Source organism: Lutjanus erythropterus, chromosome 3 (genome assembly GCF_056507025.1).
Source record: "Lutjanus erythropterus isolate fLutEry1 chromosome 3, fLutEry1.hap2, whole genome shotgun sequence".
NCBI classification, from domain to species: Eukaryota; Metazoa; Chordata; class Actinopteri; order Lutjaniformes; family Lutjanidae; genus Lutjanus; species Lutjanus erythropterus.
This window is the reverse complement of record NC_139319.1, coordinates 39,567,818-39,580,297: the sequence shown is the minus strand read 5'-3', so window position 1 is coordinate 39,580,297 and position 12,480 is coordinate 39,567,818. Positions and strand designations below refer to the sequence as shown.

At 41.3% G+C, this 12,480-nt stretch overlaps 1 protein-coding gene across 3 annotated transcripts in view; it reads left to right on the top strand.

Moving 5' to 3' along the window:
- mxi1 (max interactor 1, dimerization protein) overlaps positions 1 to 11,506 on the top strand; it is a 43,641-nt gene extending 32,135 nt beyond the window's left edge. For all 3 annotated transcript variants that reach the window (XM_084716148.1, XM_084716147.1, XM_084716146.1), the window contains 3 exons: positions 3,111 to 3,225; positions 5,844 to 6,042; positions 6,569 to 11,506. In XM_084716148.1, the coding sequence (XP_084572274.1) occupies positions 3,111 to 3,225; positions 5,844 to 6,042; positions 6,569 to 6,732 (478 nt within the window). In that variant the 3' untranslated portion in view covers positions 6,733 to 11,506. The remainder of the gene's footprint in view (positions 1 to 3,110; positions 3,226 to 5,843; positions 6,043 to 6,568) is intronic.
- Positions 11,507 to 12,480: the final 974 nt, after the last annotated feature.

Below are 12,480 nucleotides of genomic sequence, written 5' to 3'. Positions count from 1 at the left end.
GGAGTTTGTTAACTCGATGCCTGACAGAGCGGACAGACGGACAGACAGACAGACAGACGGACAGACATGCCCATACATGACCAGTGTGTCCTGCCCAAGTGCATAAAAATGTTTGCCTTGATAAGGAAAAAGTAAGAGCAAACAAGATGCCCATAGATGCATGAGTAGTAGGGCCTGACTGATACACGATTTTCAGGACTGACTGAATATTAGGGAGTGAGTGGCTGTCAGTATATCTTTATACATAATATAATATAATATAATATAATATAATATAGCATATATAATACAGTTACACATTTTTTGTAATGCAAAATGAAAATATTAAATTAAAAATATAAATAAAGAACCACAAATCAAGCAAAATATATGTATCAGAGGTGCACAGAGACATCAATATCTGTAACTGTATCTGCTCAACAAATGAAATGATCTATCTCTGTATCTATATTTGGACAGAAGGCTGGCAGTGGGTGGGGTTTACACCGGCAAATATATTTTATAACCTAATATTCATTGGTAATGTAACTATTTTGCCTTCAATGTTGATTTCATACTGACATATAATTATTGAAAAATATTTCCACATCCTCATATTGTACTTTTTATCTCTCTTTTAATTAAATTTAGACCAATAAAGCTGCCATAGGCCAATATTAGCCTGGTAATATTGGTAATATGCTAGTTAATGTGTTTAAAAAGCGTGTTTCTTCTTTGCATGTAACATGAAATGATATTTGTGCTCTAAAGCTACAGCTGCACAATTAATAATTTATTGGCATATCAGCAATGTTGACACATTCCACGTACATGGCCTACTTAATTTGAAAATGGTTATGTGGCAGATTGTTGTCAAATATACTTAATGATGCCTTGTTTCCTCGTGATCAAGTAATAATCACAATTACAATGTTGAACAAAATGGTCACAAGTGGAATCAGTGAGACAGATACTCTGCCATGTTGTCCTCTCTGTAGCCTGTCCTAGACATCTCCCAGGTGGAGCTGTGTGTATCGCCCCCCCAGGCTGCTGCCAAAAAGTAGAATGTGATTAATTGCCAGCTGATATCTGTGTTTGTGCATGTGTGTGGACTAGCAGGCTGAAGATGGTGGTGGTGAGGTTCAGACGAGACAAACACAGATAGACGTTTCACAGATAAAGAGCAAGGGTGGACCCTGCTGTCTCCTGTCAGTAGACCTGATCGCACAGACAGATGACCTGAGCCACTCTGATAGTCATCACTACAAACTCCTCCACTGAAAACGTGTGTGTACCACGCACTTCGTGACTTCCAAACTTTTCACACTACAGACTGAATCAGGACGTCTCCTCTTTCACTCCCCAGACATGCAGCAGCACTTGTCTTGTTCATGTAGTGTAAGCACACACTCACGCATACTGTACTGGTGTAATGGCTTGCTCTGCTCTTGTGCTCTTATCAGCACCATCCATGCATAGCTGAACCTCCCCTCCTCACACACACACACTGAGAGATACTTTCTAGCCAGTGCTCACGCGCCTCCACCAGTCTTAAAGCAGCAGAGCATGGCAGAAAGGAGTCTGGCCCAGCGCTATCAGTGCAGTGAATTCCTGCTCCCGTCCCCTGGGCTCGTCTCCTTTAGGCTCCCCCAGAGATAGTTTCCTGAGTCTGGGTCGCTCCACTGAGTCCACTGACTCTTAATGTCTCCTCACTGTTCCCTTCAGGCTGGCTGAAAGGGCAGCTCCTGCTAATGGAGCGCTGATTGTGTTATAGCCACAATTATCTCTCTTTACCTCTCAACTCGGGGCCATTAGCAGGATAGATAGTACCCGGGGCCTGTCTGCAGTCACAGAATAAGGGACTGTCAGGATGATGGAGCATGCAAGCCAAGCAGGGTCCAGGAAATGCCATTACACCTTTCCACCCTGCCCCCCCTCAGCTGAAACTTGTTGTTTGTAATGTAGGCGAGAAGGGTAACTAAAGCTGGGTGCAAGAAATACCAGCAGAGGATGATGTATCGTCTCAAGGCTCACAAGAGACCTGAATAATATCTAACCTGCTGTGTTGTTGAACTGTAAGCTGGGGGATTTACAATAAAAAGTAGGAATACAGTGCATAAGAATGAGCCTACATCCTGAAATAACAGAATACTGCCTGCATTTAGATGCTAAATTTCACATTTTTAAAAAAGGAAAAATCCACCCTCATGTTTGTACTGTTTTTGCTTGTGGTGGGTGTAAAGTTGTATAAATAGCTTGACATCTGTGTTTAGCCAGTGATGAGAAAATAAAAAATACCACTGGATAACACCAGGGGCAGAGAAATTAAAGGTTTATTACCAATAACTGGTTTAAGCCATGAATTTTCCCTTTGAATGGATAGCTCAGATTATTTGAAGTGGGTTTGTATGAGGTACTTAGCAAAAGTCAGACTATTAGCTACAGTAGGCACCAGTCAACATGCCCCCGGTTAAGAGAGGCAGAGTACCAGCATGGAAGCTAAGCAGTATACTGCTGTGGACAGGGTCAGTAACAAAAGGTATTTTAGCCACTTGAAAAAGGTCCATCTGAAAAAAATGTGTCATTATAAATGTACACTATATTTAGAATATTTTCACTGCTCTAACTTGCTGTCAGACAGCCTTTTCTGATGGGAAACCACTGTTACACAAGCAAAATATCACCCTTTTCAAACCAACCAAACTGCAATTTTACATAAAGATTTGTGTTATTGTATAACTTCAGTGTTTTAAAAGGATAGGATTCACCAAAGTCACACAGTAACAAACAAACTAACAGTTTAAGACAGCGGTAGGCCAGAAAATCCCATGTTCAGTGAGGTAAAGAAAAGGAAAATATTGTGAATATAGCGCACACTTAAACTGACCATGATTTCTTTTTTTTACTGGTTAAAATCACCAAACAAGCTGGACAAGTCTAGTCAGGAAGGTGCATGTTTAAAGCCACCATCTGTCTAAACACTTTCCCAGGTGCCACTGAATAATCTTTCAACAACCAGCTCTGTACCTCTCATACAGTTCTCATGTTAACGTCCAGGCCTGAGCCCCTTCCTGTTGTACATGTATCTAATCGTTTGTTTGTTTGCCTTTCTTTTTCTCTTTCCTCTGCAGACGAGCTCACCTGCGGCTGTGTCTGGAGCGGTTGAAGGCCCTCATACCGCTGGGACCCGACTGCAACCGCCACACCACCCTGGGTCTACTCAACAAAGCCAAAGCACACATAAAGGTAAGGATGAGACGCCCAACCAAAGCTGAAGATTGACGGATGAACATCCACCACGGGGAAAGAGCAATGTACAATGTGAACAATGTAGGATATGTAAAATCAAGGACAGTATTGAATTTCATCACAATATCAATAATCGATGCATTGCCCAACCTTTTTGAAAAGGAATAGGAATGGTAAAATATGTTGATACAAATGCACTAAGATTCACCTCGCTGCTGCTGGAATCACTACGTAATTTATGATGCTACAGAGGCAGAGACGCCAAGGCACAAATATTTTTCAGATGAAACTGATTACATGTGGTTACTGACTGCATTTCTGTTGCAGTTTTCATTGATTTAGTGTCTTCATCACAAAACCCAGACACTTGTAAGCGTCATTTTAGTTTATGAGCGCATAAAGAGAGTAGATCTAGACGGGAACACCAGAATTGCAGTGCATCTCTAATGGAGGGTTTTGGCAGGAGATAATGTGTTTATTTCAAGTGTATAAAAGGAAAGTTTTTCTGAGGTTACATGATCTGTTGAATTCGCTCCTAATTGTTGTTTTAAATACAAGCACACTGTAAAATAATTGCATCCAAATGATTCTACGCGAGCATGTTGTGGATGTGTAAATAAAAATACATTTCACACATGAATTAAAAAAATTGGCTCATGCACACAAACTTAAGCCAAAATGTAAAGCAACCAGCTGGTCACTGGCAATAATTTCCCCGCCTGATCGTCCAGTTTTAAACAGCATATAACACATTTAGACATCCTGCTACAGACCTCCTGCCTCACGCTTTCCCAGCCACTTTACAAACAGGCATGTGACTGCCTGAGATTGAGCCGTGTGCACGTGAGAAGCCTGGCGTAGCGTGCATTCATGTAACACTGAGAGGGCAGGCATAAAGCTGATATTGTTTTCATGGCCCCTCCTCCCTAGTACTACTACTACTGCTACTACTACTACTACCACCACCACCACCACTCTGCACGTCTGTCAGCTTCAGTCTGTCCATCACTTATTGACAGTCCATTGTTTTGGTCTGTCGCTGGGAGTCACGCTCATCACTGTCAGTGACCGTGACATAAGGCTACAAGGTTAGAGCACAACACAGCTGTATCAGTCCCCGCCAGGGCCCCTCACTTATATTTAAATGGCGCTGAACAGAAGCAGCAAATAAAGAAGGCGATATGGTTTGAACAGGTCAGGTGAGCGAAATCACTGAGGGTTTGATTAGCAGGCAGGAGGAAAAATCTAAAGGACATAACAAGTTTAGTTTGATGTCAAAACAGGTGCTGCTGTTTGTATTCTGACAGGCTTTTGATATGGAAGGAATTTGATTATCTCTTCAGTATCTGTTGTTTAAGTTGTTCATCCAGCTTTCCTTCCCTCGTTCTTATCTGTTCTACGTTTCTTCACTGTCTTGCTCTTGGTTTCTCAATCAATCTCTGTACCTAGCTGCTATTCTTGTTTCTCAACTCTTTTCTAACTTTTTTTCGTTCTCCTCTCCTCCTACACGCAGCTTATTCGTGGTGTCACGCTTTTCCAAATCCATGATTCAATATGACTTTAAGGTCACAGTTTTTTTAGTTTTTTTATTTTGCCATTGTGCGACTATCAACAGATCACTGGTTTTATTCCCTGACAGCTATCATTTACATTTTTAAAATTCTTCTTTAAAATTATGCTTATAGTCTGTACAAGTGATGTCAAATATATCAATATATTAATAAATATTGATACAGAGTTTTTGAAATGCTTTCAATACTCATTTTTCACAGTATTGATACTGTGCTACCAGTTACACTTTGTGGCTCTCTTTTGAGTTGACACACATCGCTGCAGTGCCCTCAGTCCCTCCTCCTCTCACTTACTCACAGTCTTCATCTCGTCACTTGTCACATTCATTATTTGCTATCTGTTGTCATGTTATAGCCTTGTTATATTTATCTTTTAATGAAAACCTAAAATTTTATCCCCTCAATGTTGATATATTATTGATATTTTTTTAAGTTACTTTATCAAAATTAGAACAGCTAAGTTATGCTGTTTTTTCTTTTTTTCCTTTTTTTTTTTTGGACATGTGACAAATGCCGCAAGTAAGTGGGGGTGAAGAAAAACAAATACTGGTAGAAACACTGATTCTGCCTTAAACTATTTTGAGAATCTATGAATCGTCAAAGTAATCGTTCATGCAAAATGACAGAAAAGGCTGATTTTCCACCTTTCTTTGTTTATTATCATATTAAAATCAACATTACACTATTCTATTTTCTGACATGGTATAGGTGTTGCAGCTCTAGATTAAACATGACAATTATTTTTTTTTTTTATTATTTTAATGAAATAATTTGTACATAGGCAAGTAAAAATTTACTTTAAGCAATCCCCCCAACAACATATTATAGTTATTTCAATATGGTTTTCAATTTAAATGAGTATAACGATGTGAACATTTTAATTCCCTCTAATTTTGCAAATTCATATCACAATTGAAATATCAGTCAAAATAATCGCACTAAGATTCTTTTTTTCAAAATCATTCACCTCTAGTCTCTCCCTGGTACCTGTTACACATAATTAACCTTTCCTCTGCCTCCTCCTCTCCTCTGTCTCCTGAGCAGAAACTTGAAGAGGCAGACAGGAAGAGCCAGTACCAGCTGGAGTCTCTGGAGCGCGAGCAGCGGCACCTCCAGCGCCAGCTGGAGCTGCTGAGGGGAGGCAGCGGTGCTGCAGCCCAGAGCAGCCCGGGGGAGGGCGAGAGGATACGCATGGACAGCGTGGGCTCCACCCTCTGCTCCGACCGCTCTGACTCTGACCAAGGTGAGTGAAGCCGCAGTATTCAAACAGGATTTTAATTTGGCCACTACAAGGCCATCAGACCCTCCAGCTGCTCTCGAGCTAATTGTACGACATTGAGGTTGTACCGGTCAGAGTCCCTCTGGGGCCGTGTGTGAAGTGAGGTGTTGCTGAAAATAATCAACACAAATTTCCTGGATAGAGGTTTAAAATGCTCCCCACGGGGATTTAATGTACTCAATTAGTTAGTTGAATTGAACAAAAACCAAATACAAGAGTTTTAGTTTTTCCAACCTGTTTCTAATGAGTCACATTGAACCATAATTATTTACATTTACTTACATTGTAGAGTAGACTATGGAGTTTTGTAGAATCTAACTACTTTCTTTCTACTAGTAAGAAAGTAGTTCCTACATGAAACTGCTCACATATATGTATGTAATATATGAAAAATATACCACAGATATACTTGGTAGTCATATTAAATTGTCTGTTGTCCCTTTCGTCTCTCTCTCTCTCTCTGTCTCCATCTGTCCGTCCCTGGCTGCAGAGGAGATTGAGGTGGACGTGGAAAGCACGGAGTTCTCCCATGGAGAGCTGGACAGTGTGAGCACAGCCAGCACCAGCGACCTGGACGACCACAGCAGCCTGCAGAGCATGGCCAGCGACGAGGGCTACTCCTCCTGCAGTGTCAAACTTGCCTTCTCCTCCTAGAGCCCCACACCGCCACCTCCACCACCGACACCACCTCCCTGCCAAACCCGCCTGCCTGCCCATCCGTTCATCCATCCGGCCACGCCTACATACATACACCCAGTCACCTCCGACGGCGGCCACGCCCCGCGCTCTTGCCTCTCAGCAGCGCTCCCACCTGCTCCTAACCTTTAGTTTCCCTCCTCCCCCCGCCTCCCTCCTCTTCCTCCTCCTGCGCTGCTGAACCCACTGTTGGAGGAGCTCTGAACTTTGAGCCGCCCCGACCGACTCCAGGGACCCAAACACAGTGATGTGAGACTGCCAGTTGGTTTTAACCCTCCTCTAACAGGAGATCAGAGACTTAAAGAAATATACATCATCTTAGATTTGAATGATCTTTTATTTCCTCGAACTATCAGATGTCTGAATTTTTTTTTTTAAGATACACAACCCCTGATTTGATCCAAAATGCACTTAAATTCTTACAATGTTGAAATAATTCAGAGTTTCTGTTCGGGTCTCTCTCCTGTGGGTGTGTGTGCGTGTGTGTAGCCCATCTTGGTGTTGGGCCTGAATAAGTGGGAGCACATTAATCTGGACTATAATGAACACTGTGGGTGAACTTTGCCATATCAACACAGCTTGGCCCTGATAAATGTCCCTTCAGCCCTGAATTTAATCCCTTTGTCTTATTGTTTTCTTTCATTACCTCTGCTCGACACTGCAAAAGCTCAGACACTCTGAAGAACTGGTGCTATCGTGAAACAAACCAACGGGGAAGCAGATCAGATCCACCACCACTGAGCTTTTAAAGCAAACAAAGTGTGTCTGCCGTGATTGTTTCCAACCGAGCACGGAGGAGAACAACCACAAAAAAAAGGAGGAAAAAAAAAACATTCCTGTCGAATGTGGGTGCTTTTCAAAGAGTGGAAATTGTAACGTGTGTGTGTGTGTTTTGTTTTGGTTTCTTTCCCCCTCGACAAGCAGCTACAACAAGCTATCCTGCACTTGCCTACTTTAGAGCTGTCCATAGAAACGGCACAAACCAAGAAAAAAAAACACAAAAAAACAACAGCAGCAACAAGGAAAAAAGTCCGAACGACAACAAACTTTGGAATAGATGTCCATCCTCTTTCCAGCAGTAACAAGCAATAACTCTTGTAGTCATTTTTTGTCTTGTCGGTTTGAACTCCTTCACATTTATTTTTCTTCTTCTCCCCTAAAGACTGTGTGACCGTCCAAAAAGCAAATTTCTTTCTTTTTTTGTATATACAAATAGTTTAATAAATTAAACTTTAAAAATGAGATTTTAAAAAAAGGTAGAGCTCATGGATAGAACTATTGCCTCTGTTGCTGTTTGACCTGTGTTTATTGTGCATTTTAAATTAATTTTTGGGAAGATTTTAACCTCTTCAGAGTGGCGGCGGATGCAGCATGGACAGTATCACTTTGTTCAGTTTTTGCTGGTGGAAAGTTACTCATTCTGTTGCTGCGCCGACAAGTAAACTCTTCAACGCGATAAAAATGATAGAACAACCTCCCATCCAGTTGCAGAAAAGCGACCCTGTAGGACTTCTGTTGGAGAATGCTGAGTCTGTGTGGCACTCTTTATTTATTAGATTTTTTTTTTCTCTTGTTTATAATGTTCATGGTCGGGGGGGGAGGGGCTATATATGGCATTCCACTGGTGGTCAGGTGATCTGTGGGGGGAAAAGTGTGAGAAATGGGTGTTATGATGTCAATGTTTGCCATCCCAACTCCACTGGCATTAAGAATTGCACTTCAACCACAGTTCTCTGTACTTGTTTTGCTTTTCCGCTGTCATTTTCTCTCATGGAGCTCTCATGAATCCTTTTGTATGTGAAAGAAAAAAAAAAACACCGGCCTTTTAAATATTTATTTCTCAATCCCTCAAAGAACACAAGCAATGGGGAAAAAGAAGTTAACTTATTTTGGTTCTGTCTTATATTACTCCTCTTTTTGATGCTTATTCCTCATTCCTTATTTTAAGAATTGTATATTTTATGGGATATTGTTTGTTTTTTGTTTTTTTTTGGTGGGGAGGGTGGGAGGGGATAAGAAATGTAGCCATTTCGTTTTCATTTTTCTGATGTTTTATTCGATGGACACTTGAAATGTAATTGGGCCCCTAAGCTGCTCCTAGTGCTGAGCCTCGCCTGTTTAGAGTCTCCAGCCTTGTCCAGAGCCGACTCCCCAACAACACGCTGTGACGATGAATACACACCTGAAACGACCTGACCCTATCTGGTTGTTTTTGGGTGGGGTGGGGGTGGGGGGGTTCTCTCCGCACAAGGCTTATCGATAGCCAAGACTTAACTGGCAAATATTGAGCCAGCTACTACACAATAAAGGGGGTCTAAAACTCCACTTTCCTCTGTTAGGAGGATTGTAGTCTCTATTAGACTTGTGTTTTAGTTGACAAAATGTGTCTTACATTTACAATACAAGGCCTCTGAGTGAGGATTTAAAGATAACAATAAACAAAACTAGAACAAATCCTTTGGTTTCTCTGAAGGACATCATTAAGGTGTAGAGTTTGTAAGCTCCCTGCGGAGCTATGTTGAGGTTGTTGGACTTGGCACTGAATCAGAAAGTCACCACTTTTGGTGCTCGATTATTTAAAAAGAAAAAAAAAAAAAAGAAAATGCCAAAACCACCTCAGAACACCTCAGTGTCCTCTCTCTTAATCTCTCTTTCTCTCTCTGAGGGACAGTTTACATTTATTCTTCCCCTGTTTAAGTTATTAACCTTCAGCTTCTCTTTGTTTCTGTTCTCGTCCTCATATGTTGGGTTTTATGAACCTGCACTGCTGACAGGAAAAAAAAAAAAAGGTCCCGTGTTTGACGACAAAATGAATTTCACTCCTTGTGCAGACCTGGATCACATCCTAGTGGTGTTTTAACCTGCTTCGGAGTACAATATGTCTTTACTACACTGGGACGATTCTGACAGTGTTAAAAATGTGTGAAAACTGTCTGGCACTCATTGTGTTGTCTCATGTGGCAAACAGCTCTGATCTTGTATTCCAAGAAGGGATAAAACAACCTATAAGAACTGATTTTATCAAAGCCAGGTCTGTCCTCTCTCATGTGAGTGTACCGTGTGTGTGTGTGTGTGTGTGTGTGTGTATGTGCGCGCTTGGATGTGTGTGTGTGTGTGCTCCATGTTCTTACTAAGGCTGAGCTTTAGAGAGGTCCATGGCTGGTCTGCACTAATCTCAGTTGGGCTGTTTCCCACCTGCTAATCCGAGTATTTGTCATAAAGAGACAAGTATGTCCAATGTCAGCTGTTCTGAGTGTTTCAATAAAGACAGACACATTTCCACTTAGTACCCAGAACTTTCAGTCCCAGGAACTTCTTCTCAAGGAACAATTTTTAGCCATATTTCCACTGCAGAAACTCTCCTTTGGGACTGGGAACCTTTTGGGGAACTCCATGTTTCCACAGCAAGGACTAGGGTCTAAATTAAGTAATGGGAACATTATTTTACCCCCAAAAAAGTATCTGCTCTGGGGGTTATACTTTCCAAAACTACAGGAAATTTGGGGATGTGGCTTGCAGCGCTGAACATTCTGATTGGATGGACAGACAGAGGCAGTTTTTATACAGCATCATTGTTGTGTAGTTGTAAAAAATGTCTTAAAAAAGGATACATCAGCAGACAAATGTGCCTAATCTTTGTGTGTCTTTGGACTGTGATGGAAACGTAGATAAAGACTGGCTGAAGGAGCCTTTTTAGTTTACTGAAAGGCAGTTCCTAGTACTAAATGTTCCAGGTACTTTGTGTGGAATCTTGGCATAAAGGTTCCTGTACCCAACTGTTGTCTTTCCACTGCAGTTTAAAGACCCACAAAGATTAGACAAAGTCTGCTGACATGAAAAAGCGACAGCTGTTTTCACGTCACGCAATTATACAACAAAGACTCTTTATTAAGTGACAGACAGGCATCATTTATCACGCTGTCGTCGGTCCATCTGTCTTATGTTTTCCGCTGTAACTCCATGTTGAAGTTTCAAAGCACAATGAACAAAACACAAACTGGTTTGTGGATGCAGATTTTTTTAAGGTGGGGGCTGAAATAAAATGCTGCGAGTACAGGCCCAATCAGAAATGTCGGCTCTGCAAGCGCCACAGACTTCCTTTAAGTTTGGAAAGCACACCCTCAAGCAGGAAATTTCTAGGAGGTAAAGTCATGTCCTTGGATCTTAATTTAGATCCTGGTCACTGAGGTGGAATCATACAGAGTTCCTCCAAAGGTTCCTGGTCAAAGGGAAAGTCCCTGAAGTGGAAACATGGCTTCTGTCACATCTAACTGAGCTTCAGTTCGGTGCAAACTGGTCATGGATCAGCCCAGGTTAGTCTGGAGGGAAGTGTGTCTGGCTATGCTGCAGATTCAAAACAATAGCATATCTTTTTCATAAGCTGGTGATCACAAAGCTCTATTTTTACCTCCGTGTTTAAGTTTTAGGTTTTCGACATGCAGTCCTGACTGGGCTTCAGGTCAGGGTAAACTTTCCAGAAGTGCACCAGCCCGACAAAGTGGAAGTTGCAGTTGTCTTTTGTAAACCACACTCCATCCTGGCGTCGGTCTCACAGGACATTGACTACTTTGAGCAAACGGGTCCATGAGGTCAAGTTAGCCCAACCAATCGAGCAGTCCTCCCGTTGTTCTGAACCTGTGGCCATCCTTTGTAAAACATGCAGTCTGATGATGATTCTAGCTGTGTAAGTTGAAGATGCAATACTTACAATAAAAACACCAAGATTTTCAAACCTGAATGACTCAGTTGACATTTTTATACCGTGCTGTGTTTCATTGTTATTGTTTTTTCTTTTTCTTTTAATTAATTACCAAGGATGCAAGGATCTGTTCAAAAGATCTTAATCTTAATAGAGCAGTGATTTTGGGATTGGGACCCTGTTGAATGGGTTGCATATTTATTCTGGGAAAGACTTCTCTCTACCAGATTTTTACCTTTTTGGGCCTATAAATATTACACAAAACAGGGCTACACAGTATCAAAACTTAGTAAAAGACTGGGGCATGTATGCTGCACTACAGTAATTTATTTTCCCTTTACCAAAAAAATTGCACCGTCTGCATTTGGACATTGCACTTGGACATATTTTGATTTTGATATCATATTTGTTATTATAAACTGTCCTGCTCTAACTCAAATTAAAGAACATAGAAGCTGTAATGTCTTCAGTTGAACTGCCTACAGCTCGTGGACAAATGCAGCCTGTGAGGAGGGGTCACTATAAGATAGTGTGGTTATTTTCAAGTCACAAACCAAAACTAATAAGCATCACAGCCATAGAACCTGTATTATTGACCAGATGTGAACTCTACAAGCATTTATTTAAGTGGAAAATTGTCTCATACAGCATGTGTAAATATATAGTCCACTCCTGACAAAACAGAAGTCTGACAAGAAAATCCTAAATCAAGGTCCACTTATTTTCCAGAGCTTTCAACCACTTCGTAAGCAAATGGAATTGATTGTTAAAAGACCAACAACAACAAAATGACAACAGAAAATTGCATTTATCAATAAAGGCGGTGAGGAGTGGGGAAAAAGCTGATAAGTGGACATTGAGTCCAGAGTTTTTTTAGTCAAAGATGTCCTGAAATCCTGTTTCACAGGATTATCCAGCCTGGACAGTGGGGCAAAGGTAAGCAACTGCCTCAGGCCCCAAGCTGCCCAGGGCCCCATCAAATTTCTCATAAACTCAGGGTTAAGAAA